Source organism: Aulonocara sp. 'chitande type north' Nkhata Bay, linkage group LG17, assembly GCF_057382095.1.
Source record: "Aulonocara sp. 'chitande type north' Nkhata Bay isolate Kocher_YH1m ecotype deep benthic linkage group LG17, A_spYH_male_GT1.1, whole genome shotgun sequence".
Taxonomy (NCBI): Eukaryota; Metazoa; Chordata; class Actinopteri; order Cichliformes; family Cichlidae; genus Aulonocara; species Aulonocara sp. 'chitande type north' Nkhata Bay.
Window position 1 is genome coordinate 32,750,518 of NC_141360.1, and position 23,749 is coordinate 32,774,266.

Consider the following 23,749-nt stretch of genomic DNA (forward strand, 5'->3'; position numbering starts at 1 on the left):
GTTTTACTATTTGTTGAAGAAATTCTGCTGTAGTACACGAAAGAAATCTGTCAGCACGACTTAAATAGCAAGAAATAAATAAGCTGTAAATAAGAGTTCTCTTAAAAACCCCCACAAAAACTCTGGACCCATTGCTAACACAATTTCCATAGCAGGTAGTGAAAAAGGGAACTTTTGTCATTTGTTTATCAGTTACTTACTTTGGTGTAATACCAATGGCCACGTGGGAGCTATTTATCAGTAGGGAAAACTGTGAAAAAGTAGTAAAAATTCTTAACATTTTCCAAAGCCGTCTAGTAGGCTGGATTGTCTTTGCAGGCCAGGTCAAGCCCCCCAGCCTTATGTTTGACATCCCTGCTGGTTTTAGAGTTTATTTGGTCAGGTGACCATTAAAATTAAGGATAATTTAGACAGTGCTGTGAGGCGTTCTAAGGTAGCTGCTTCTGCTAAGTATCACTGAGAAGTTTTTGCTGAGTCTTTGATTTTTGCCTTTCTGTTGTGATTTAAAGGTGCACCCCCTCATCTCAGTATAATGGCCGTGTTTAATTTTACTAATGTGAGCACTACACTTGTATTCATATCAGAGTTGAGGGCTAAATGAAATGTATGACGTAAGACACGAAATATGCTTTTTATAGATATATATAAAAAACAATTTAATGACCGTATAAAACAACAAGACAATAAAGATATTGATATATGATACTGTTACTGGTGATTATACTTACGTTCAGGACAAAGTGGATTAAAAGAGGTACTTTCATGACTGACACGGGATAACATAAAAAGGCCTGAACCATCATTTCAGAATAAAAAATGAAGTGCAGTGGTCATACACAAGACTTATATTCACCAAAGTTTTTTCATAGGATATATTATGTTTTCCCCACTTCAACATATTTTTTTATATACAAAACTTGTTGATTATTCTCCTTACTAGAACCCCCACCTCACAAAATAAACACATGTAAAGTTTAAAGGGGACAATCTCCTGCACATTTATGCTGTGCAACATTGTGAGCTCTTTAACAGAGGTGACAAAAGCATTATACCAACACTGCACATCTGCATTTTGCAATATTGGTGATTATTAAATGTGTGCGAAAGCTGTGCACACCCATGTGGAGGAAGGTGGACAGAGTGAGATGCTAAAGTGAGAACTGCTCTAGTCTGATATACCCAAAACAAGCAAAAAGAATAGCATAACTAAAAAAAATGCTTAAGATTAATGTATCCTTTGGTATGACTTGAAAGGTCATCTCTGTAACAGCCAAGAAAAATATGTGAAAGAGCTGAAAGAAGGGAAAAAAAACTAAACGATTCACAGTTGAAAGCACTGATTTGACGTCCTTACCTGCCTTTCCCCCCTTTTTGAATAAATCCGGTTGCAAAAGTCAATGCATAAAACATACAGCATGGCAATTAATTTAAAAAAAAAAAATCACCAATGTGCTAAATGTTACATTTTTCTTGATTTTAGTATTTGTGTTTTGGTCTTTAACGTCAAGACGGATTTGTGGTTTTTTGTAATTAAAAAAAAAAAGATTACAATTCACATTTCTTGAGCCAAAAGTTCATATTCGGCATTCTGCTGCAGCCTTTTCCACCTGTGCTGTTATCTTTATATTTAAAGGGTCAGCTAAATTTATTTCACCAGAAAAACAAGACTCTTAAAGTGCGTTTTCACCACCAAACACATCAAGGCAGTCCAGGGCAAGAAAATAGTGGTTAGGGAAGACTACACATCAGTGGTTTTTCTGGTTTTTCCGTTCGCCGTCCTGCAGTTCCTCAAGGATGGTGTTTCCTGTCAGACAGTTCATGCTTTATTAACTTGGTAATCATAATATTATTGTAGGGTCTACATTACAAGATAAAGCCCCTTGAGGTGACTGTTGTTGTGATTTGGTGCTGTATAAATAAAACTGAATTGAATACAGAGAAAAAGAACACTCTTCTTGTGACACACTTAAAAGGTTCTGCTTTCGTGTCCCATCCGTTTTCATCCACCTCCAAGTCCTTCTTTTGTAAATGCTCAGCTTTCAGTTTCAGTTTCAGTTGCCTTTAAACGTTTGGACACCAGCTTCAGGTTGGTCTCGTGGAGGATCACCTGGGTCAGGTATTTTTCCCGTTTGATTTGTTCTTTAACAGCATACGGGACGTCGGGGATTATGTAGGCCAGGATGAACTTGGTAAAATAAACAATGTGCTGCGAACACACACACACACACAAAAAGAAGTGAACACTTCCATTGGCATGTTCTTAAATTATCCTTTTCTGACGTGATCGGTTTCTATTTATTTAGTTTCTACTCACCTCCACAACAATTATAAAAGCCATTTTGGCAGCGATCACATGCCAGTAGAACATGTTGTATTCGTACTGTCTTTGGTGCCCGGGGGGAAACCGATAATCTCGATACCTGTAAGAGAAAAGTTTTCAGTAGTTTTCTTCAAACCCGCACTGATTTGCCATACATTTGTTTCTGTATTTCTCAGCTTTAATCTTTTTTTTATGACTGCAGAATATAATTTGTCTGTGCTTGATTATATGAGTAATAAGTCAGGCCACAGCTGCTCTTCACCCTTCTCCACTCTTTGGTTCGAGCTCAACAGTTTTTCAGTCGTTTCTGGAATGTTTTGAAGCTCATTTGTGTTCACACGCTACTAAAGCCCGTCTCGTCAACCTCCAGCATTACTCGGTCCATTCCTCGACTCTGATCTGGACTCTGTCTTTGCCCTGCTGAAACCAAGCCCTGCCCCCATGCCTAATACCAAAATAGCTTTGGTCTGCATTCCTCTCTTGTCCTTAGTCTGTACTCCCTCCCTCAGCTTAGTCATTCTCCTTGCATTTTTCAAGGCTACAGATAAAACTTCTTTTCAGTAAATCTTATAACTGTGATTAAATCAGGTTGTCTTGCACATACTTGCAGGGACTGTTTGCTATTTACTTGCACTTAAACAAACACATATGCGTGTATAGGTTTCTGCATGTTCATGCATATATGATCTAACTAAGGTTAAATAAAAACTCACAGTCAACTCACTTAATTGGAACCTTTTTTTCCCCAAGTTACATACATTCAAATACGCTCACTGGCCACTTCATTAAGTACATATTTTTCAACTCCTAATTAAGGTAAATATCTTATCAGCCAATAACCTGGCAGTAACTTACTGTATTTAGGCATATACACAATATCAAAACGCCCTGCTGAAGTTCAAAGTGAACATCAGGATGGAGAAGAAAGGTAATTTAAGTGGCTTTGAGTGTAATAAGGTTTTTGGTGCCCAATGGGATGATCAGAAACTGCTGATCTACTGGGATTTCCCCACACATCCATTTCTAGCTAGTTTAGAAGATGGTGTGAAGAAAATAAAATATCCAGTGAGCTGGAGGTCTCTGGGGAAAAAACACCTTTGATGTCAGAGGTGACGAGTCAGACTGCTTTAGAGTGCACAAACTCACGAGACTGGAAAAACATTTCCTGGTCTGATGAGTCTCCATTTGGAGGGTACGATTAGAACTGAGCGTAAACAACATGAAGGTATTGCTCCATCCTGCCTTTAAATCAGTTTAGGGTGCTGGTGGTGTAATGATGTGGGAAATATCTTTTTGGGACACTGAGCATCATTTAAATGTTACATCTTACCCAAATATTGTTGCTGTGGTCTTTTCTCATCATAACTAACCATGTCACAAAGCTCAAGCAATCTCAAGCCTAAAAATGACAATAAATTCACTGTACTCAAATGGCCTCCACAGTTACCAGATCTAAATCCTATAATGCACCTTCATAGTGGAGTTGATCAAATCTGCTGTGTGATGTTCTTATGTCCAAATGGACTAACAAACAAAAAGTTTAAGCCCTTGTCCTTCCAGTCCACCTCGCACTATCTAGAAAGTGTGGAAGCTAATTTTAAATGAAAATGATGATTCAGTCTTTGTACCTGCAAGTGGTTAGGTTGGGAGGCGTGTGGATATATTCATCATCAACTGGGGGAAAATCGTTGGTACTGAATACCGACAGCGAGCTGTTGATGTAGCCCTTCATGGTGTTTTCAGTATTATTGCCGTAGGGGTACACTGAGAAAGACCAGTAGTAGACCAGCCGTGGGATCATGTCCGACGTGAAAGCAATGATCATGGCCTGTTGAAACAGACAAACATCAGGGCACAAAGTTAATGCAGAAAAAGCAGAAAACTGGTTGTAAAAGTTAAAATGTGAGACTTTTCTTTTTGCACAACATTTTCTTGTATTTTTGACAAACATATAGTCATTTTGGGCTGCAGATAATAACTGTGGTACAGTTATAGTAGTTAACTAAACTGAAGGGCTGAGATTGTAATCGCCTGTAAAATGAGTTAAAAAACTAGCGTTTGGGTGTAATTATCAGCTTACATTTGTTACCACAGCCAGGATAGTGATGCCTTGAAGAATGGGCTGCCAGGCTCCTATGTGCTGTGCCTTCTCTGGCACATCACGGCGAAACTGAGTGGTGATTTTCCAAGCATCAACCCGAATTTCTATTATATTGTTGAGCAGAGCCAGGGCCGGAGCCAGAGGGAAGGAGGCCACAAACAGGGTCACAAAGCCAAATTGGATGGCTGTAAGGAACAAGAGGTTTCCCAGTGCACCAGGTATTAATAAAATAATCAATTATTCTGTATATTCAGGTTCTGTTATCAACAACAGCAGCTGCAAATATAACAGACAAAGTGCCAATAATGTATTGCCATCTCACCCATCTCAAGGTATTCATAGAACAGTCCTAGTTTTGAGCTGGGTTGAAGCTGGTAGTCCTGCTCCCAGCGAGGAATCACTTTCTCCGATGTCACATGGACGCAGTGGCGATAAATTAAATTCTTCAACCACCTTGAAAGGATGGAAGAGATGGCGTAAAGTAACAGTAAGTAAGTATCGTTGCCTATTTATCTAGTCGATTTGAACACTGTTGTAAGCGACATATCGTGTTTACTGAGCTAAATCTTTCTGTGAAGTCACGACCTTTGAAAAGACATCCCTTTGTCTAAATTGAAAGAGATGCTCATGCAATTAGCAATTTTCTGTTCATTAGAGGTTTGGCAGCTGTCCAAATGGTTGACTTTTTAGTTCAAGCTTAAAATACGCAACAGATAAAAATGTAGTTGACGTATAGACCACATCAGCTCAAATGGACTGGATTTAATTGAAAAGTTCGTAGAATTGTTGAGGAAAAAGTGGGTCCATTCACTTTTCAAGCAAATGTATGTATACAGTAAAAGGACAGCTTTTTAAAAGATGGCTAGTTAGCGTTCAACCTCATCTCAACAAAAACAGGTCCTAGATTCCGAGTCCTTACGGTATCAAGACCTCCTGGATGTTGTTCCAGATGGCTTTTCCACCCATGATGATTGCCAGCTGAGTCGTCAGCTCAATCAAACAACCACCCGGATCACACTGCAAATCAAAGACACACATTGACAGCCATGGATATCTAGCTATTTACTTGGCTATGTAAACACTTTATGGACTAATAGTACCTCCTCATTTCTGTATTTTCCCAAAAGATAAACAGGCTTTCCTGGATGGCCAACTGCTTTCCCCTTTGCAAAGGCGATGTAGAAACATGAGGAGTAATAGTTGACAAATTGAAAGAGGAACATCTTCAGAGTCAAGCTGTTCTCATAGTCCGTCTTGGTTCGTGGAAGCTCTGTTATTGTGTCGGATATGAAAAGACTGTGGATTAGGTTATTTTCCATTGAGGAAAGACAGTACAGTTGGATGTTTAACTCACCGAAGTCTGTGATCCAGATGGCGACCCGCTCATATAGAATATTGAGGATCATGATTACAACAAAGCTAATCAGTGATGCTGTGACAGAAGTGGCCATCTGAGGTGTCACATACTCCTTTATTGGCTCAGCAATTGTCAAGTTTGTATTCCTCAGTTCACGAGAAAACGTAAAGAAGACAGCCAGGCGGTATACAGTGATGGCCACAACAGATGCCAGGATCAACATTATCTAAAGGACAAAATCAGTAAAATAAATAAATAAATAAATAAATAAATAAATAAACAAAACAAAACAAAACAAAACAAAACAAAACAAAACAAAACAAAACAAAACAAAACAAAACAAAACAAAACAAAACAAAATTATTACAAATTCTTTCTGACAGTCAAGAGATGTGGGGAAAGACAGCTGGAATAGCAGGATGCTTGAAAACATGTGGAGTCAAAGAGGAAACTGTTCCATGTACCCTAGCTACTTTTATAGATCAATACTTCCTGCTCAATATTACATTGGTTAAAATGGACATTTTATTTTAAAGCAAAATTTGTTTTTTTGTGAACTGAAACCATAATATATAAATAATAGTATATAATTATTGTAAAAAGGAAGTAGTAAGTGAAATAGTTCCGTACATATCTTGCTGCAGCAAGAGTCCTGACAGGGACTAGAAAGAGAGAGCAGATTTCTCCTGTTTTGGCTTCCCTTCATTGGCTTCCTGTTAAATCCAGAATTGAATTCAAAATCTTGCTCCTCACATACAAGGTGTTAAATAATCAGGCCCCATCTTATCTTAATGACCTTGTAGTACCATATCACCCTATTAGAGCACTTCACTCTCACACTGCAGGCTTATTTGTTGTTCCTAGAGTATTTAAAAGTAGAATGGGAGGCAGAGCCTTCAGTTTTCAGGCCCCTCTTCTGTGGAAGCAGCTTCTAGTTTGGATTCGGGAGACAGACACTATCTCTACCTTTAATATTAGGCTTAAAACTTTCCTCTTTGCTAAAGCATATAATTGGGGCTGGACCAGGTGACCCTGAATCCTCCCTTAGTTATGCTGCAATAGACATAGGCTGCCGGGGATTCCAATGATGCATTGAGTTTTTCCTTTCCAGTCACCTTTCTCACTCACTATGTATTAACAGACCTCTCTGCATTGAATCATATCTGTTATTAATCTCTGTCTCTCTCCCACAGCATGTCTTTATCCTGTTTTCCTTCTCTCACCCCAACCGGTCGCAGCAGATGGCCCCGCCCCTCCCTGAGCCTGGTTCTGCCGGAGGTTTCTTCCTGTTAAAAGTTTTTCCTTCCCACTGTCGCCAAAGTGCTTGGTCATAGGGGGTCATATGATTGTTGGGTTTTCTCTGAATCTATTATTGTACGATCTACTGTACAATATAAAGCGTCTTGAGGCGACTGTTGTTGTGATTTGGTGCTATATAAATAAAATTGAATTGAATTGAATATCAGAACAAAATTAATTGGCTTGTAGAACAAACTTTCACTACAATAATTAATTTTTTTCTTTGTGACTTTATTAGTGTCTCACAGCACTGTGGAAGAATTTTGGCCTGCTCTTCTTTACAACATTGCTTCATTTCATTGAGATATGTGGACATTTGCTTGTTTACAGTTCTGTTCAACTCCCACCACCGCATTTCAATGAGGTCTGGGACATTGTGACACCTTGATTCTTTGGTCCTGTGGTTGCAAAACAAGCCCAAACCATCACCCATCCACCGCCATGCTTCACAGTTGGTATGGGGTGTTTGTGTTGAGATGCTGTGTTTGGTTTTCTCCAAACAATTATCTTGTGGATAATAGCCAAACAGCTCCACTGTAGTCTCATCTTTACAAAAGGGATCGTTACAGAAATCATGTGGTTTGTTCAGATACAACTTTGCAAACCTAAGCTGTGCTGCCATGTTCTTCTTAGGAAGAAGATACTTTCTCCAGGCAACCTTCCCAAACAAGCCATACTCTTTTGTCTTTTCTTTGGCTTTTACTTTTATAGTAGTGCTCTCACTTGCTAATGAGCAGTTAATAGTGCATTTGACTAGCAGCACCTGGCTATATATTTAACCTCTTAATTCCTATAGAAACAATAAGGTTGTACATAGTTTTTCAAATACTGTTTCTTTGTTTGGCTTACTTTCTGTTAAATAAATAATAATCATTTTAAGGCCTCCTAAGGATTAGACGTTTTTCTTTCCACGCTGTTATGTAAAATAATAAAATTAAAAGAAGGGTATACCTTAAAAGGAGTTTATATATTGTTCTCACTATTCCTGTTGTGTATTTCTTCTTCTTTGTATAAAAAAAAAAGTAGACACAAAAAAGACATTTAATTCATGACTCACCCAGAAAATGACTGTTGTCATTCCTATCGACACACGGACACATCGTCCACAGGCTGTGTATGGCACCTTTTCCTTCACCTAAATAGCAGACATAAATAAAATGAAATTATGAACCTCAGCAACAATATTTGAAGAGGTGAAACTCACTGATGCATTGTAAATGGAGAAAATCAAAACTCAAGCTGAGATTAGCTGGAGAAAAAGTATGTGGGATTTACCCCTGTAATGGGGTTTTTCCTCTCATGGATACATTTGGCTTCATATTCTGGGCGAGGTGGCTCTTCCTGTTCCAGGAACTCCACAGTGTCCCACTCGTACTCCAGCTCTGCCTGGTAGCGCTTCCAGAACTCTAGGAACAAAGTCACTGCACAAAGCGAAACAAACACAGGAAACAACAAGCCAGGCAGTTATAAGAGAAGGAAGCGCAATATAAATAGGGTGTTCTATTAATAATACCAAAGATGATGCAAAAGCAAAGATAATAACAGAAGATAAAATCTGGTAGAAACTGTATCAAACTTACCCCAGACTGACATGAAAACTGCAAACACTAACGTCCCAAAGTTATCAAATATGCAAAGATTCTTAAAAAAGAGAGAAAGAGATAAAATTTCAATGGCAGCTGCAGCTGTGTCACAAAGTAAAACAGCAGCCACACATTTCACTATGCAAATCTGGCAACAGTGCTACCTACTGTGAGGTCAGCGCTGTGCTGCAAAGTATACTGAGCAACATTAAAGACAGGAAAAGATGCATTCAAATACAATAAAACAGAACTCACTTTCGAAGTGTTACAGGTGCTGTTTAATGTCCAGTATTGGCACGTGTCACACTGTGGACACATGACTATTTTTCCCCCAATATCAGGGTCGCACACTTCTTTGCTGCAGCATTTCAAAGACACAAGACAGACCATTAAAGAGCATTTTTTTAAACATTTAAAATCATTAAAGAGAAATAAATTGTTTGTAGTACCTCCAGGTGCTGGTGTCCCGGGTATAGTACCCGTAGATGAAACAGCCGATCCCAACAACAGCAGCCCAAGTGAGCATTCTCGTGTAGAAACCCAACCAGGCAAAGTAGATGCCAATCTTCTCCCCGTAGTAGTTCCTGTCAATAAAAATAATTAGAGTTATTAATAATTACTACTAATTTTTCTTGAACAAACAGAGAAGACAATTTTTTATGCACAGAAAAAAGATTTACCGTATGAGGTCCAGCGGTTGGATCTTGTAGAAGCTTTTGGGATGAGCCCATTCTTCATAGAGCAGGTATCTTTCATTGGGACACTCTGGTTCTTGGGACTTGACATTGAACCGACACTGACATGACGAGCAGTGAATCCATTAACATAACATAGTACAGCTTGGCTAAACAAGACAATACGCAGTATGCAAAATAAAGCAGAAAATATTGTGGCTTACATCGTGGATGGGATAGGCCGCTTTGTAAACTCCACTGTCCAGCAGTTTGGTGATGCCAAACTTCTTTATGTTGCCTCGTATGTCATAGGGGGCTCGGCTCAGGATGTAATACGCCTAAGAAAAGAGAAAGAGTCAAAAAGTTATCATTCTACTATTTTATAATACATTGATTTTTTTCTTCATAGACAAAACCATCTCTGTCAATCTAAAAGGAGCTCTTGACTTTTTCAAATCAAATAAAAAACTATAAGATAATTATATAATTTCTAACAACGGATATTTGTTATTTTATTTAAATGGGTGTCTCAAGTGTTCTAGGTTTGGAATCATCACTTTGGAAAAATAAACTAATGAGGAAATTGTCCAATTGCATGCAGTTCTTTCCGTACTGCAGTTGGGGAAAAAACTGGATTCGACAGAGCACCCTGCGTCTCTGACCTCTTTGCATTTAATCATTAGTTATTGTATATCTCTGGCTCTCTTCCACAGTGTGTGTCTTTTGTCTTTTTTGCCTCCTCTAACCCCCAACCAGCAGATGACTCCTCCTGCTTGAGCCTGGAGGTTTCTTCCTGTTAAAAGGGAGTTTTTCATTCCCACTGTCGTCAAGTGCTTGCTCAAAGGAGGTCATCTGATTGTTGGGGTTTCTCTGTATTATTGTAGGGTCTTTACCTTACAATATAAAGTTCCCTGAGGCAACTGCTGTTGTGATTTGGTGCAATATAAATTCAGTTTAACCAGAGCAGATCACCTTCCTCCACCTCTACTCCAACATCCTCCTCTGTCACACAAACCCTCTGCATGTCCTTCTTCTCTATGGTCTTGCTCTTTTCCTCCTGCCTCCCAGCTCAATCTTCAACTTTGAACAATGTGTCCACTATCCCTCCAAATGCAGAAACCACCTTCCTCTCTAGTTTTGTCTCCAAACTGTTCAAACTGTTGTCTATTTGACATACTCATTTCTAATCCTGACCATTCTGGTCACTCCAATGAAAATCTGAACATCTTTAACTCTGTTACCTCCAGCTCCACCCCCTGTATTTTTGGAAGTGCCATAATCTTCAAACCATACATCATATCATCTTGTAAATCTTCCTTTTCACTCTTGCTGCTGTGCTTCTATCACAAATCACCCCTGACACTCTTCTTCACTTGCCTTGTGCACTGCCTGTTGCCTTGGATGCTTGAACCCAGGTATTTAAATCCATGTACATTTAATATCTGCACTCTTTAAACTTTAACATTTCCACCCGTCTCTTTCTCAGTCGCACATGCATTCAGTCTTGGCTCTACTGATCCCATGTATCCGGTGCATACCTCCACCTCTCCAGAGTCTCTTACGCCTGTTTCCTTACATACCACTTCAAAATAAATTGTTATGACAGCAAACCATTACTAAATCATTCACCTAGGAGCATAAAAGTTTTTGTTCTTGGTCCAAACTTGTATTTTCCAGTCCTGCTAACTTTTTCTCCACTATTTTAATGTGCGATTTGTGAAAGTATACGTAATATGTTGTACATAAGACTTAAACCACAAATTCATGGAAAAAGTTAAGTTAAGTTTTAAGATGACTATTATTTCAAATCAAGTTCCTTTAAAATGAAGGCATTTTAAGGTTGTCTGTGAACCCTGACTTTAGTGATTTTAACATGAAATCCATAAATCCATTGACATATTTATGTGTAGGGAGAGTTGCAGGCAGCCTGAACTTATGGCAGCTACATGGAACAACCTACCATCCTGCTCCTCATCGATGGAGTGAAGAAGAGATCTTTGTCCTTGATACAGAAGAGATCTTGTCGATCCTTCTCAAAGGGGGCGGTGAAGAACTCGGACTCCTTACTGATCAGTTTCTCATCGGGATAGAAGTGCTTGGTGATGCAGGAGAAAAAGCGCAACGGGGAGGGGCGGGCCGGCATGTCGTTGGGCTGTATGGGAAGCTTGATATGCAGGACCTCGGCATAGGTGCACAGCACATCCCATGGCATGTGAACTTTCAAAAACATGAGTTTTTCATCTAAAACCTGCAAACAAAGAGAGAATTCAGTTAAAGTAAGAGATACGGGGACAGAAACAGTAACCTCCAGGCAAGGACATCCACTTACAGACTGTGTGGCCTCCAACTCCATGCCCATCTTCATCAGGCTGGCCTCAAAGTATTCTCGCCGTCTCTAAAGAATAAGACAATAAAAAAATAAATATCAAATGCAAATTAATCGCTGGATACAGCAGATACTTTCATGGCCCCTTTAGTTGACTGATTTATGTATTTATTATTCAAAAAGATGTACTAAAAACTCGATATAATACTGTAATACTGCATCATGTTGCTCTCCTGGTGCAGGAACTGCGCTCTGTCTTCGGTGTATTCATTTGGTGAATAATTTGGTATCGCTAAATTGTCACATTCAGCACCTCATGGACACTTTCAAGGAACTGTTAATGAAGCAAAGCTAAAAATAGCTTCAGTCTTTATTACTGCTAACTTTGTTAGCAGAAAGATTACTCATTGAGAAACAGGAAATACCACAATTGCATGCGATGTATATAGACAATCATAATAATTCCATTTAACCAACAGCATGTCAAAGAACCACACCTTCCCAGCAGTCAGAGCAGAATAAAGTTAAGCAACCTGTGTTTGACCAAAGTTATGCTCTGGAACAACAAAGTTAATCGAGTGACTTTTAGAGACTCTCCGCTTGCTGGATTTCTTATGAATATAATGTTTCCTCAGTTCTAACAGACTTAGGAAATTTCATTTCCTGTCATGTGCTAAACAAGGGATCAAAATAGGGAAGATATCAAGATATGCTACAGATTCCAAACAGGAAAGCTCCCAGTAAGCTGCTACAGAGCTAAAGGAATGACTAGACAAATGTTAAAGGGAGACAATAAATGCAAGGAGTAATGTAGCAAGTGGAAACAAGGGAAGTAGAACTAAACATAAAGTGCAAGTGGCAAGACTATCAAAAGGAAAGAGGAAGCAACTAAACACAGAGACAATGACCCTGACATCTGAACCTGACACAGAAAGGAAAGGCTAAAAAAAACCCTCGAGACCAAACCAAACAACCTAAAGCAGAATAGTAACTGAAATCAGCATTAACGGAAACACAGAACTCAAGATATTCAGGAACGAGTCAATCAAGAATGAACAGTCAAACTAAGAAACAAACGTAACATTAACGAATAGAGAGGAAATCTCTAGTCCGCAAACTGAGTCCAAAGCCCAGGACTGTGATACTTCCAGTAACTTTATAGGCAAATCTTTTCCAAGGAACTCAGTAAAACTGGCTGATCGGCTTTTACGGACTTGGAGCTGGGTTGCAGCTGTCTACACCCACTGCCTGTATTTATTCACAGCTCTCATCTCAATCAAGTGGAAAACATGTGGCACTTCTTTTCTAACAACAACATATTCATTTCCAAGCATTATATTATATACAAACCTGACTGTAAACCTGTTGTGAAAGAGGACAAACAAGCCTGGATATGCCAGTTCATCCTTCAGTCTAATACTAATACGGTAACAGAAACCAGACCAGGAAGAGTTGGTCTTCTTTCTTTCTATTTTTCCTTCTCTTCAGTTACAAACCAACTGACTTTGTTTTGTGGCGGTTTAACATTTTTGCACCACAAAATCTAAAAACATAAATTAAAAATTACTCATGGCCAAACAGATCTGTTCTGATGATGAACTTTGAGCATCTAATTGAAAAAATGATGCTCTTCATTAGCTCTCTCAAGGAATATAGCCAGGAGCACCTCACAGTCAGAATCTAATGCTTCATATCCTGGATAAATAATATTTACAGACAGAGGGGAATAATGTGAAGCCACAGACTGACAGACTAATCCAAGTGCAAACAAAAACTCCATTTACAAATAAGAAACAGACTCTGCCATTTGTATGAGTAATAAATCAAACACTGAGAAAATTTTGGCTATATACATTCGCCTGCATGCACTCTGTGTATACGTTATGATGTTAGATTATTCTATTAGAAGAATGTTGTTATATAACTCATTAGGACACATAAAATGCAGTCAGATCTTAAAGTTAAAACGAAGGCATTCAGATAAAACCCATTGGGAATCGAACCAGAGAGTCACTGGTGAAAAGAATAGACGCTCAGAGATCAAATGTCAATACTAACACTCTAAATCTAACATCATAACTACTCTCCATGGATTCTGAATGCTGGCATAGCAGGCTGTTTGCAGTCCCCGAGCCTTTAACACCACTGATCACACCGGTCTTATATGACAGGTTGTTGAACTAGGTTGGCATCACTTTTCTTAAATGGTTTTCATTATATTCTGATAGCTAAAAATCATTAATAGCTAAATATTCTCGCTAGAAGCGCTTTGGTCCAACTCTCCAACTATCTGCTACTCTCCTGGCCATCTACTTAAGAGCTTTAAAGGCATCTCATATGTTACTATGTTGACGATGACAACCTTAACATTACCATTAACAGTTGGATATCTTTAAATGTCCTCCATTGCAATTCTTTTTCACCCGGACAGCTTCTTGAAGGTCAGTAATCACACTGACATAACAGCTAGGCTTGCCCGCACTCACACGTCACCTCGATTCTTGCTTCCCTTCACCAGCTTCCAGTGAAATTTAAAATTGATTTTATCATTTTACTAATGAGATATAAAGACCCGTATATCCAGGCTCCCACATACATACCAGAAACCACCGTGTTTTACAAAGAACTATGCAAATTAAGCTTTTTATTACTATAATGTCATCTCTCTGCTATGCACTATTTACTCCACTTCGCACCGTTTGCAGTACACCCAGTACCTTTGGATTTAATGGCATGGTGCGTTTTACTAAAATGCTCAATAAGGTTAAAAGAAAAACAAGCTTACCTTGCGTCTCTGGAACACATGCCTCTTCTCATATTCCTTTTTGTCCTCATCTTCATACGCCAGGACAAAGTCAATCCTCCTAACACCATCATTGAAGAACAGGGAGTCTGGTTTGTCATTAAACCCTACCTGAGGGGAAAAACAAGGCTCACTGGGTAAATCTACAGGATGAAACTCATACTCCTCTTCCTCCATAACGTCATACTTGTTGAACATAATCACAAGTAAATGTCCAGCTTGGAGACAGTCGCAGCAGAAACAATGTTAACGCTGACCTGGACCTGCCTATTCAACGTGTAACGTAGGTCAACAAACACTGTAACGCCCTGCTCTCCTCTCCCTCCCCCTCTCTCACCACACAGTCCGACCCACTAAGTTTCAGTAAAGCTCATAATATTGTGTTAGGGGTTTAATGTTACTTCATTGTCTGTTGACTCACCTCTTGTGCTTTAATTACGTTTCCTCCTTCTTTGATAGAGTGATAAGTTGGTAAAAACTCCTCTGGGTATACTGCAAAAAAAAAAAAGAAAGAAAGAAGAAGAAGATTGCATATATAAATAGGAATGCAAATGCAACAATGAACAAAGAACAGACATGCAGTTTTGGACAGAGGTTTGCATAAACTTATCATGGGCATGAATATCAGGGAATTTGGGGCTTTTAATGATTTCTTTGGCTTGTTCTTTCTCCAGAGTGGAATGATGATACAGCATTCATCTTTAAAAACAAGAGTGTGGTGCACAAGTTTGAGTTTCTTTTGGATTTTCTCACAGAGTAAAAATTATATATACAGACTCAAATATTCAGATACTCAAATTAGAGCAGGGCAATATGGCCAAAAATATTTATCACGATATACATTTGAAAATTTGCGATAACGATATAACTGACAATATAATTGACACTAGACAAAATACTTTACAACTCCACAACTTTATTAGTGGAAAAAAAACCCATCAATGTATTTTCACTTAAACAAGCAGCTGTTTTTTATGTGCATTAAAGTTATATAAAAATGTAACAGTGCAAATTCCTTGCTGTCAGTTTAACCAAAATGCATTTCCAGTGGAAATTGGCCGACATATCCTCAGCATAACCATGTATAAGATCCACAAAACTTAGAAAGAGGTTATACACACACAATATGGTAATATTATGTTGAAGCACAGTACGTATCACTCCGAGAGGCTCCTGCCTACGATAGCCGTAATGCTCCGACAATCCATCAAGCGGTGCGGCTTCGTAGCTTAGCAAAGTCGTACTAAAACGTCTGACAGATTTTCGAGCGCTGTGTACCACATAAAATCGTTTCGAGGTCAGTAAACACAACCAGAATTCATACATAAGGCACACGGGATTATAAGGGGCACTGTCGATTTTAAGAAAAAATCAAAGGATGTATTTTAAGTGTGTCGTATTTTCCAAAAAACACGGTAATAACGACGGCCCGCTAGCATGCGCTACCAAAAATAGTGCTTTGTTGTGTATCTGATGGACGAAAGATAAACCAGTTCCACACCACTAAAGTTGCAGCATTTTTACAAACCAGTTCTGGTTCATCCGTTTCATTCAGTGATCCGCTTTCACTCTTCTCATTTCCCGTCGCCGGCACGCTTTTTCCTCCATGTGCATATGAAAACAAAGGCACTGCGCATGCGTGTTTTACCCATATTCTATCGCGATATTTCATTTTCTTATCATTGCCCAACATTATACCAGTATTACCGTGAATGGTATGATATGGCCCAGCCCTAACTCAAATATATAAATGCGCTTCAATCTTTTAATAACTTGGCAGAGGTTATGTGATTGTGATTGACTAGAACTGGTAAATGGACTGGTTGGGTGAATGAGGATTCACCATTCATATAAGCACTTTTAACAGTGGTTAATTGCTTTCTGTTTAACATTCACACTCCGATGGATGCATCATTGAGCAACTTGGGGTTAGTATCTTGCCCAAGGATATTTTGCACATAGACTGAAGCGCCAACCGATTAGTGGATGACCTCCTCTACCTCCTGAGCTACAGCCACCCCAAAATGGTAGTTTCTCTTTGCTAGCACAGAAATAATTTGTTTTTGTCAGCAATCTTGGACCAATACTTAAAACAAAATTGAAGGAACTCTGAAAATCTAAGTGTCAGTCCTGGGTCAGTGACCCAGTGTTTTGAATTTAGTTTTTTCATTTTTGTTTTCATCGTGGTTCATGACTATTAGGGGTTTGGTTTCTGTTTTGTATTTCTAGATCTTTAGTTCTCCTGGCTTTGTGATTTCTAGTTCTTCGGTTTAATTCTGCCCTCATGTTTATTCTCTTGTTCCCCTGTCGGTCGTGTCTCATGTCATTCCTGTCCCTGTACTCCGTGTTCCCTCTGTTCAGTATCAAGTCTGTGTCTCTCTGTGCCTGTCCTGGTCCCACGTCTCCTGTCTGGTCATCTCTGTCCTTATGTTCCCTCTGTACCGTATCAGTATTATCGTAGTGTTAAGCTTGTGTCTCTGAGTCCGTGTCTGTGCGTACATGGTGTATTTCCTGTTTTATTTTGATAGTCTGTCTCCTATGCCAGGGTATCTAGTTTTGCGTTCCCTCGTCTCATTATGTCTGATTTGTCCCAGCTGTGTTTCTTCCTGTTTCCAAATCCTCACTTCCTGCTGTGTTTTCAACCCTCATTTTCCTGTAAATTTCCTCACTCTTAGTTCTGGTTTGTTTCCTCAGGTTTTCTAGTTTTAGGTTTCAGTGCCCAGTTTAGTGTCTAGTCCCGTATTGGTGATTTGAGTTTGTTTGGTGATGTTATTTCTATGAAGAATTTTCCCAGCAATAAACCTGCACTCTGAGTTTAACTCGCTAGTCTTGACACTAAGGAGGAAAACTGTCATTGTCACTAACTGTCACAACTTTGGAAAGACATTTCTAATTAATTGCAGATTCCAAGATCGTGCAAATGCTCCCTTCATTTCCCCAGATTTGAAGGATAGGTCGGGTGTATACTTCGTGGCCCAACCTATCCCAGAATTCATAGCGCGGCCCTGCTCAGTTTCCAACAATGGCGGAAGCTAGTTAGTTTTAATATTACTCTTATTATTCTTTCTGGGTCACAAAATAAACGTTTAACATATTTTCAGGCGAGAATGTAGCTGTGTGAACTTCAAATATTTGCTCAGTTTATCAAGACACCGCATATTTTCAAAAGCGCTCCGATGTTTTCGGAGGCGTTTGTTACTCACCAGCTTGATAGCTAGCCGGGGCTTAAAGCTCACTAGAGCCGGTGAGAACACCGGACTCCCGGTGTTGTGCCAAAAAGTGATTTCCAATGTTTCCGTGTGTTTTTTATGTGTAATATTGTTATGTATGTTGCTAAATAAACTTCGGTGAACAGGTATTACAAAGGGGTTATATATAAAATTAAAAATTACCTGTTTCTCAAGTATCTTTGTAACTGTGTTATTGTACTTACATTATAATCAACCACCTTCCTTTTGTCCACTTAAAATATCTTAACAAAACAATTTTTGCATTTGTTGCAATTTCAACTGTCCTCTTGGCCAGATTACTCTTAAAAGAGACATTTTTAAAGTAAACAAGAATTTTTTTTTAACTGCATAAATAAAGGATACATAAAAGTCACTGCCAAAAACTGATTGCAGCTTCTACCTTGTTACAGGAATGGTAAATGGCCTGTATTTGTATAGTGCTTTACTAGTCCCTAAGGACCCCAAAGCGCTTTACACTACATTCAGTCATTCACCCATTCACACACTGGTGATGGCAAGCTACATTGTAGCCACAGCCGCCCTGGGGCGCACTGACAGAGGCGAGGCTGCCGGACACTGGCGCCACCGGGCCCTCTGACCAGCACCAGTAGGCAACTGGTGAAGTGTCTTGCCCAAGGACACAACGACTGAGACTGTCGGAGCCGGGGCTCGAACCGGCAACCTTCCGATTACAAGACGAACTGCCAACTCTTGAGCCACCAAATGTTGTTTGTTGCTCAAGGTGACTTGATATAATTCATGAGGGATATATTTGAAATATGTTTCACCAACAAGTTTTTGGCAAATACCGGAAATCAGTTTTTGGCACAACATCAGCAAATCGCTTTCAAACCCACGGCCGTCTTTCGCTACTCAGGTTAAACATATATAAGTCAGTTACATAACTTAATGTTATTGTTTGGCTTTTTTCAGTATATTATTTGTTCAAAGCAGACAACTGATTATCAGAAGTGTGAGATGCTCGAGAATATACTCCGGTGTCCTGTTATATTTTAGATAGCAAGGAGCAGACGGCTGAGTTTATTAAACTCATTAAAATGTAATAAACTATCATCTTGTCTTTATTTTTAGTTAGCACATACCTTAAACACTTAAAGCTGTAAGCTAATGATAGTTATATAAGAGCAGATGCATGCTAGTGCAATAAGCTGTACGTTGTACGTCCAGTGGATGCATGATCTGATTAGTCGACTAATCGCAAAAATAATTGGTGACAAGTCGACTATGAAAATAATCGTTTGTGGCAGCCCTAGTTAGGATTTTCAGGAGAACATACAAACCAAGGCTAAACACTGCTTTGAACTGGAAACTGCTGGAACACCACAGTAGAGTCTGTGCAAGAGGAGGTGCAAGGTCAACTGAAATTTGCACCTGCCCACATAAACCAGATTACGCCTGGCGAAAGGTTTTATGGTCTGAAGGGGAAAAGTTGTATAGCCATGACAGCAATGACAAGAGGTGTGCTTGGAAGAGTAAAGGTGAGGCTGTCAAACCCAAGAACACTGAACACGCTCTGGGGGCTGTTATGCTGCCAGCGGTACTGGTGCATTACAAAAAGTGGATGGAACAATGAAAAAGGAGGACTAGCCCCAAATTCTTTAACTTTACCTCAAATCTGTGGCTGAATTATTGAAACAATTGGGTGTTATATGTGTGTAATTTTCACCATGTGTAACCAGTTCTTGTTTATTTTAAAGCCATTAAATATGCATGCTGTAAAATCATTCCAGCCAGATAATTCACTGAAAGCCTGAAATTATCCATGTCCAGCCAAACATCCAAATGTCCATGATTAAGTGGATGCAGACTAAGTACTGCAGAAGATGCATTACTAGCAGATTATATAGATTTTATATTCTAGCTTTTTTTCCAGAAAAGATTTGTACAGAGAATGTATGGACTTCTGTTGCATTTATAGCACAGAATTTATGCTGCTACTATTTCTCTTTTAGTCTTTTAGTTGCAGTTTGACCTGCATCTCATGTTTGTCCTAATACATATCTTTGTCAGCCACAACAGAGAGGATGAGTGTGTCTGTACGCCTGCTGGGGCATGCACATAAAAACAGACACGGGTGTTCATATGTCTGTGAGGAGATTTTGATTTAATTGGAGTTCCACAAGATAAAATCATGGGAGGGCGCAGCTGTGAAGGCAATGACAGATATGGACTGAAAGCACGGTTACAACGCTGTTCTTTTACAGCGTTGTCATATGGTCATAAACCTGTTATGAAAGGGCTGATGCTCATATACAACTTTAGCAGAATAGCGCTTTATGATTTACAGTTCAGAATGGTCCTCATATATCTCTATATCCGAACTCTCTGTCACTCCAGTGTCTGAAACAGGCCATTTTGGGTCTCGTCCCTTTAAGTTATCTTTGACCAACAGGTGGGTGGGGACAGCCATGACTAAGTGAGGGGATTCCCCTTAAAGTAGAATTAAACAAACATAAAAAACAGAATAAAAGTGTGTGCCCTAAGCTTTTGACTCATAAGGACTGGATGCACATTATCTGACCTTATTTTGTGAGACTTTTGGCCATGTTTAATGTAACTATCTCTCATACTACAGCAAAAATGTGCCAGAGAATAAGGAAAAGCATGTGTGCCCTTTAAACTAAATGTGTCTAAAATATCAGTTTAGCCCATAAACTACAGTAGGTAAATTATGCTCTCTAATAGGTGTACATATATGTTTATGCATATACTACTGATTATAACAGTTCTGTATAGTTAAGTACAGTACAGTAACTTATAGTTACACTGAGTTAAGGTCCTACAGTACAAATGGTTTAGTCACCTAAGGTAAACAAAGCAAAAGGTAAGATCCCATATATTATATTAAGAAGGTATCTACTTATAGGAGCTTATTGTTGATGGAAATATGCATCAGTAGGCTGAAAGAGCAGTTATTCTTGAACGTTTTTTCTGGCATTCCCCACTTTAGAGCCCAGAAACAGCTCACATACTCCACCCAACCACTTTTTCAGATGCTGTAGAAAACAACTGAAGTTCATTTTCAATTAAATCAGTGAACTCTTGTTTGTTTTGCCTACAAAATGACTCAACTGGAGCTTCATTCCCTATTCCATTCCAGCTTTTTATTCCCCACCAGTCTACAGCATTCTTAAGGACTACTGACCCGCTTTTCTTTAACCTTTGTTTTCCACTGAGTTATAGCTAATGCTCTAGCTCTGCAGTGCTCACTGAAGCACCACAGACTGCTTTTCACTTCCTTTAACATCACACTCTCTCGCTGATTTATTGCTTGCACAAAACGTCCTACTCACCACAATTGTTCTATGAATCCCCTGATACAAAATAGAAATTCCGCTGCTCAACATACATACTTTCCCACCACAGACTACGTCAAAACAAGAAAATACATAATAAAAATAACACTGCAGCCTCTCCCATTTGCCTCATAAATCTTTTGTCCCTTATTTCAAAAAAACAGATGACCTAAAAATCGAATATGGGAAGTCTTGCAGTGTTTCCATATAAAGTGGAAAAGAAAACTAACTGGAGACAGATGTTGTTTTCATAACACAGGCCATAGTAACATGCTTAGGGAGCGTGAGGAAGAAACACTGCTCTTAAAATCAACAATTTCTCCTTTGAAAGTCTTCAAGCAGGCTCACGGTCTGACTTCTATACTGCAGTCATCCCACAAAGTGCAGTGACATAACATACAGCCCGGGTTTTAAGCAGTTCAGACAGACACACATTCATCTGAAATCGTCAGTCTCCGAACACAAACGCTGTTACAGAACCTCTGCAACCATAACTGATTCAGAAAGTGTGAGTCATTTGAAAAGCATGCAACTGAAATCTTTTATTTTGTCAGAAACCACTAACCCAGTCGCAGGCTACTTCCTTCCTTAGAGTACATCCGACACATCAATGTACAAAAAAGAAAAAAGAAAAAAAAGGCACATGTAACAATGAGAGGAAAATTGATTATTCCTTAAAAGAAAAAAAACAGCTTTTGAAGCATTGTGGTGCCTAGGTATGTGACCTTAAGGCGTACATAATAATAATTTTGAATGGTAAAAATGGTAAATGGCCTGTATTTGTATAGCGCTTTACTAGTCCCTAAGGACCCCAAAGCGCTTCACACATCCAGTCACCCACCCATTCACACACTGGTGATGGCAAGCTACATTGTAGCCACAGCCACCCTGGGGCGCACTGACAGAGGCGAGGCCGAAGATGGTTTAAAAAAAAAGGTATCTTACGAAACGGCAGGAGTTGCTTTTCTGCTCGATCTCAGGGGACGTTTCACAACAGATAAGAATCGAGCACCAGCACTATTGCAAGTCAGGACACAAATATGGCTGTATATTTTCATGAAAACCAATAAATAATTATTGGTTTTCATGAAAAGTGCTTAAACCTGATTTTCTCATCTTCGTTCGTAAAATGGGTACATCCGGTGCACCTTCAGCAACTGTGCCTGTATTGAGATCAAGCATCATGCTTACTCAAGCATAAAAAAGAAAGCTGGGTAAGAAGCCAAAGTGACTGACACCACCTCAACCACAGCCAGTGTGACCATTTTACATTTGACGTTCATTAAGACTACTTTGTTGGTGAATGCACTGACCACCACAGTCCTGTAAAATGATTGTAATGAAACGAACCCTCCATTAGACTAGAGTGCCTTTACAGTGAGATGCTCTTCATGATCTATTTTATGATCTTATCTTATGATCTATTATCTAAGACATCAGTGAACAAAGGGAGAGAGAAAAAACATGTCATCGATAGGCCTGCGTCACTTTAGATGAGACAGGTATGATATAGATTTCATAGAAACACTGCAGCAGAATCTACTCTGGGTACAGAGATGAAGACGAGCCCAGGACACATTCTGTTCAGCAGCGGAGTTATGGTTTCGGTTTGCAGATTCAGGAATGTGAAAAAACCCGAACAACAAAAGCTCGCTGAGAGGTGTTTCTGTGTGGTAGCAAGGTAGATCTAGGAATACCGAGAAACTATAGTCATTTGTAATCTTGGGTTCTTGGAGATGTCCGAAGCTGTATTGTGCACCACACCTCCACTGGTGCTCAATTGTCTCTCTGCACATGCCCATTCCTGATCAATCTGTAACACTGCACACCGTCATCTATCCTTGAGCAACACTGTATTTGCGCCATACTGGGACTACATATTATAGAGTAAAAAGTAAATATCTTAACTATACCGGAGTGCAGAATACATAAGAGAAAGGGGACTTTGTTTAAAGGAGTTACAATAGTAATAATTTCTCCACTACAGAGTAGCAAAAGATGAGTTCCCGGAGATAACGTGGCCTAAGAATATCGACAGCTGTCTCGATAAGGACCCACAGCATCACGAGGATAAAACCCAGACCGAGTCCGCGCTCCGGAATAGCATGCAGACAACTGTTGCAAAAGACCATGTTCTCTCACCAACTTCCTCTTCTATCATGCCCAGCTCTATATCCCCCAGATCCTCCATGTCGGACTCCATCTCGAGGATGTCGTGGTCGCTCATAGTCCTGCCGACAGCTCCAGTGTCATCACTTCCCAAACAAAAAGTTAAAAACAAAACAAAACTACACACCCGGAAACCAACAAGCGTGCCGATTCTCACTTTGATTTCAAGGCACAGCCTCCGCGCATTCTTGCTTCAGTTCACAGCGTTGGTTCAGTGCGCGTAAAGTTTTCATGCAGTGACTTGTACGAGTGTGAAACGGGTGGGGCTGGAGGGGGGCGGGGGAGGAGGAGGAGGAGGAGAGTGTTCAAATAAAAGTTGGTTATCTGACGCTGTGTAGCTTTCTTCTGGTTTGTACCCATCAACATTTTCATAATTAATAATTCTGCGCATGGACCTCAGCTCTCCAGGCCTTGACCAGATACTTGTTGATATAATTCACATTCAATTTAAGAGAAAATCTTCTATCAGTTACACAACTTTCTATAAAAAAAAGTCTCCAGTGTTGTTTTCCCCTCTAATGAAACTTTTTATTAGCAACTACAGTAAACAATGTCAGCAACTAATACAGG

General features: G+C 39.4%; 1 protein-coding gene across 2 annotated transcripts; it reads right to left on the bottom strand.

Annotated features, from left to right (window-relative positions):
* Window positions 1-1,453: 1,453 nt before the first annotated feature.
* On the bottom strand, window positions 1,454-23,434 carry ano6 (anoctamin 6). Of its 2 annotated transcripts, none has more exons than XM_086268852.1 (20): window positions 23,153-23,434; window positions 14,885-14,955; window positions 14,446-14,574; window positions 11,664-11,729; window positions 11,295-11,582; window positions 9,559-9,672; window positions 9,341-9,456; window positions 9,110-9,244; window positions 8,916-9,018; window positions 8,658-8,718; window positions 8,353-8,498; window positions 8,135-8,212; window positions 5,776-6,004; window positions 5,522-5,691; window positions 5,341-5,438; window positions 4,744-4,874; window positions 4,401-4,606; window positions 3,949-4,148; window positions 2,315-2,420; window positions 1,454-2,206 (listed from the first exon to the last, which is right to left on the bottom strand). In XM_086268852.1, the coding sequence occupies exons 1-20, from the start codon at window positions 23,235-23,237 to the stop codon at window positions 2,033-2,035; spliced, it is 2,706 nt and encodes a 901-aa protein (XP_086124978.1). In that variant the 5' UTR covers window positions 23,238-23,434; the 3' UTR covers window positions 1,454-2,032. The 2 variants fall into 2 exon arrangements, with proteins under 2 accessions (XP_086124978.1, XP_086124979.1); XM_086268853.1 differs by having other exon boundaries at window positions 23,337-23,387.
* Between the last annotated feature and the right edge of the window lie 315 nt (window positions 23,435-23,749).

Coding starts and splice junctions, on each gene's coding strand:
- ano6 (XM_086268852.1), bottom strand. CDS start 23,237: ATGAGCGACCACGACATCCTCGAGATGGAGTCCGACATGGAGGATCTG. Junction 14,575..14,884: donor ACGTAATTAAAGCACAAGAG/GTGAGTCAACAG, acceptor TTTTCCCCTCAG/GTAGGGTTTAATGACAAACC. Junction 4,875..5,340: donor ATCCAGGAGGTCTTGATACC/GTAAGGACTCGG, acceptor CATCCTTTCAAG/GTGGTTGAAGAATTTAATTT.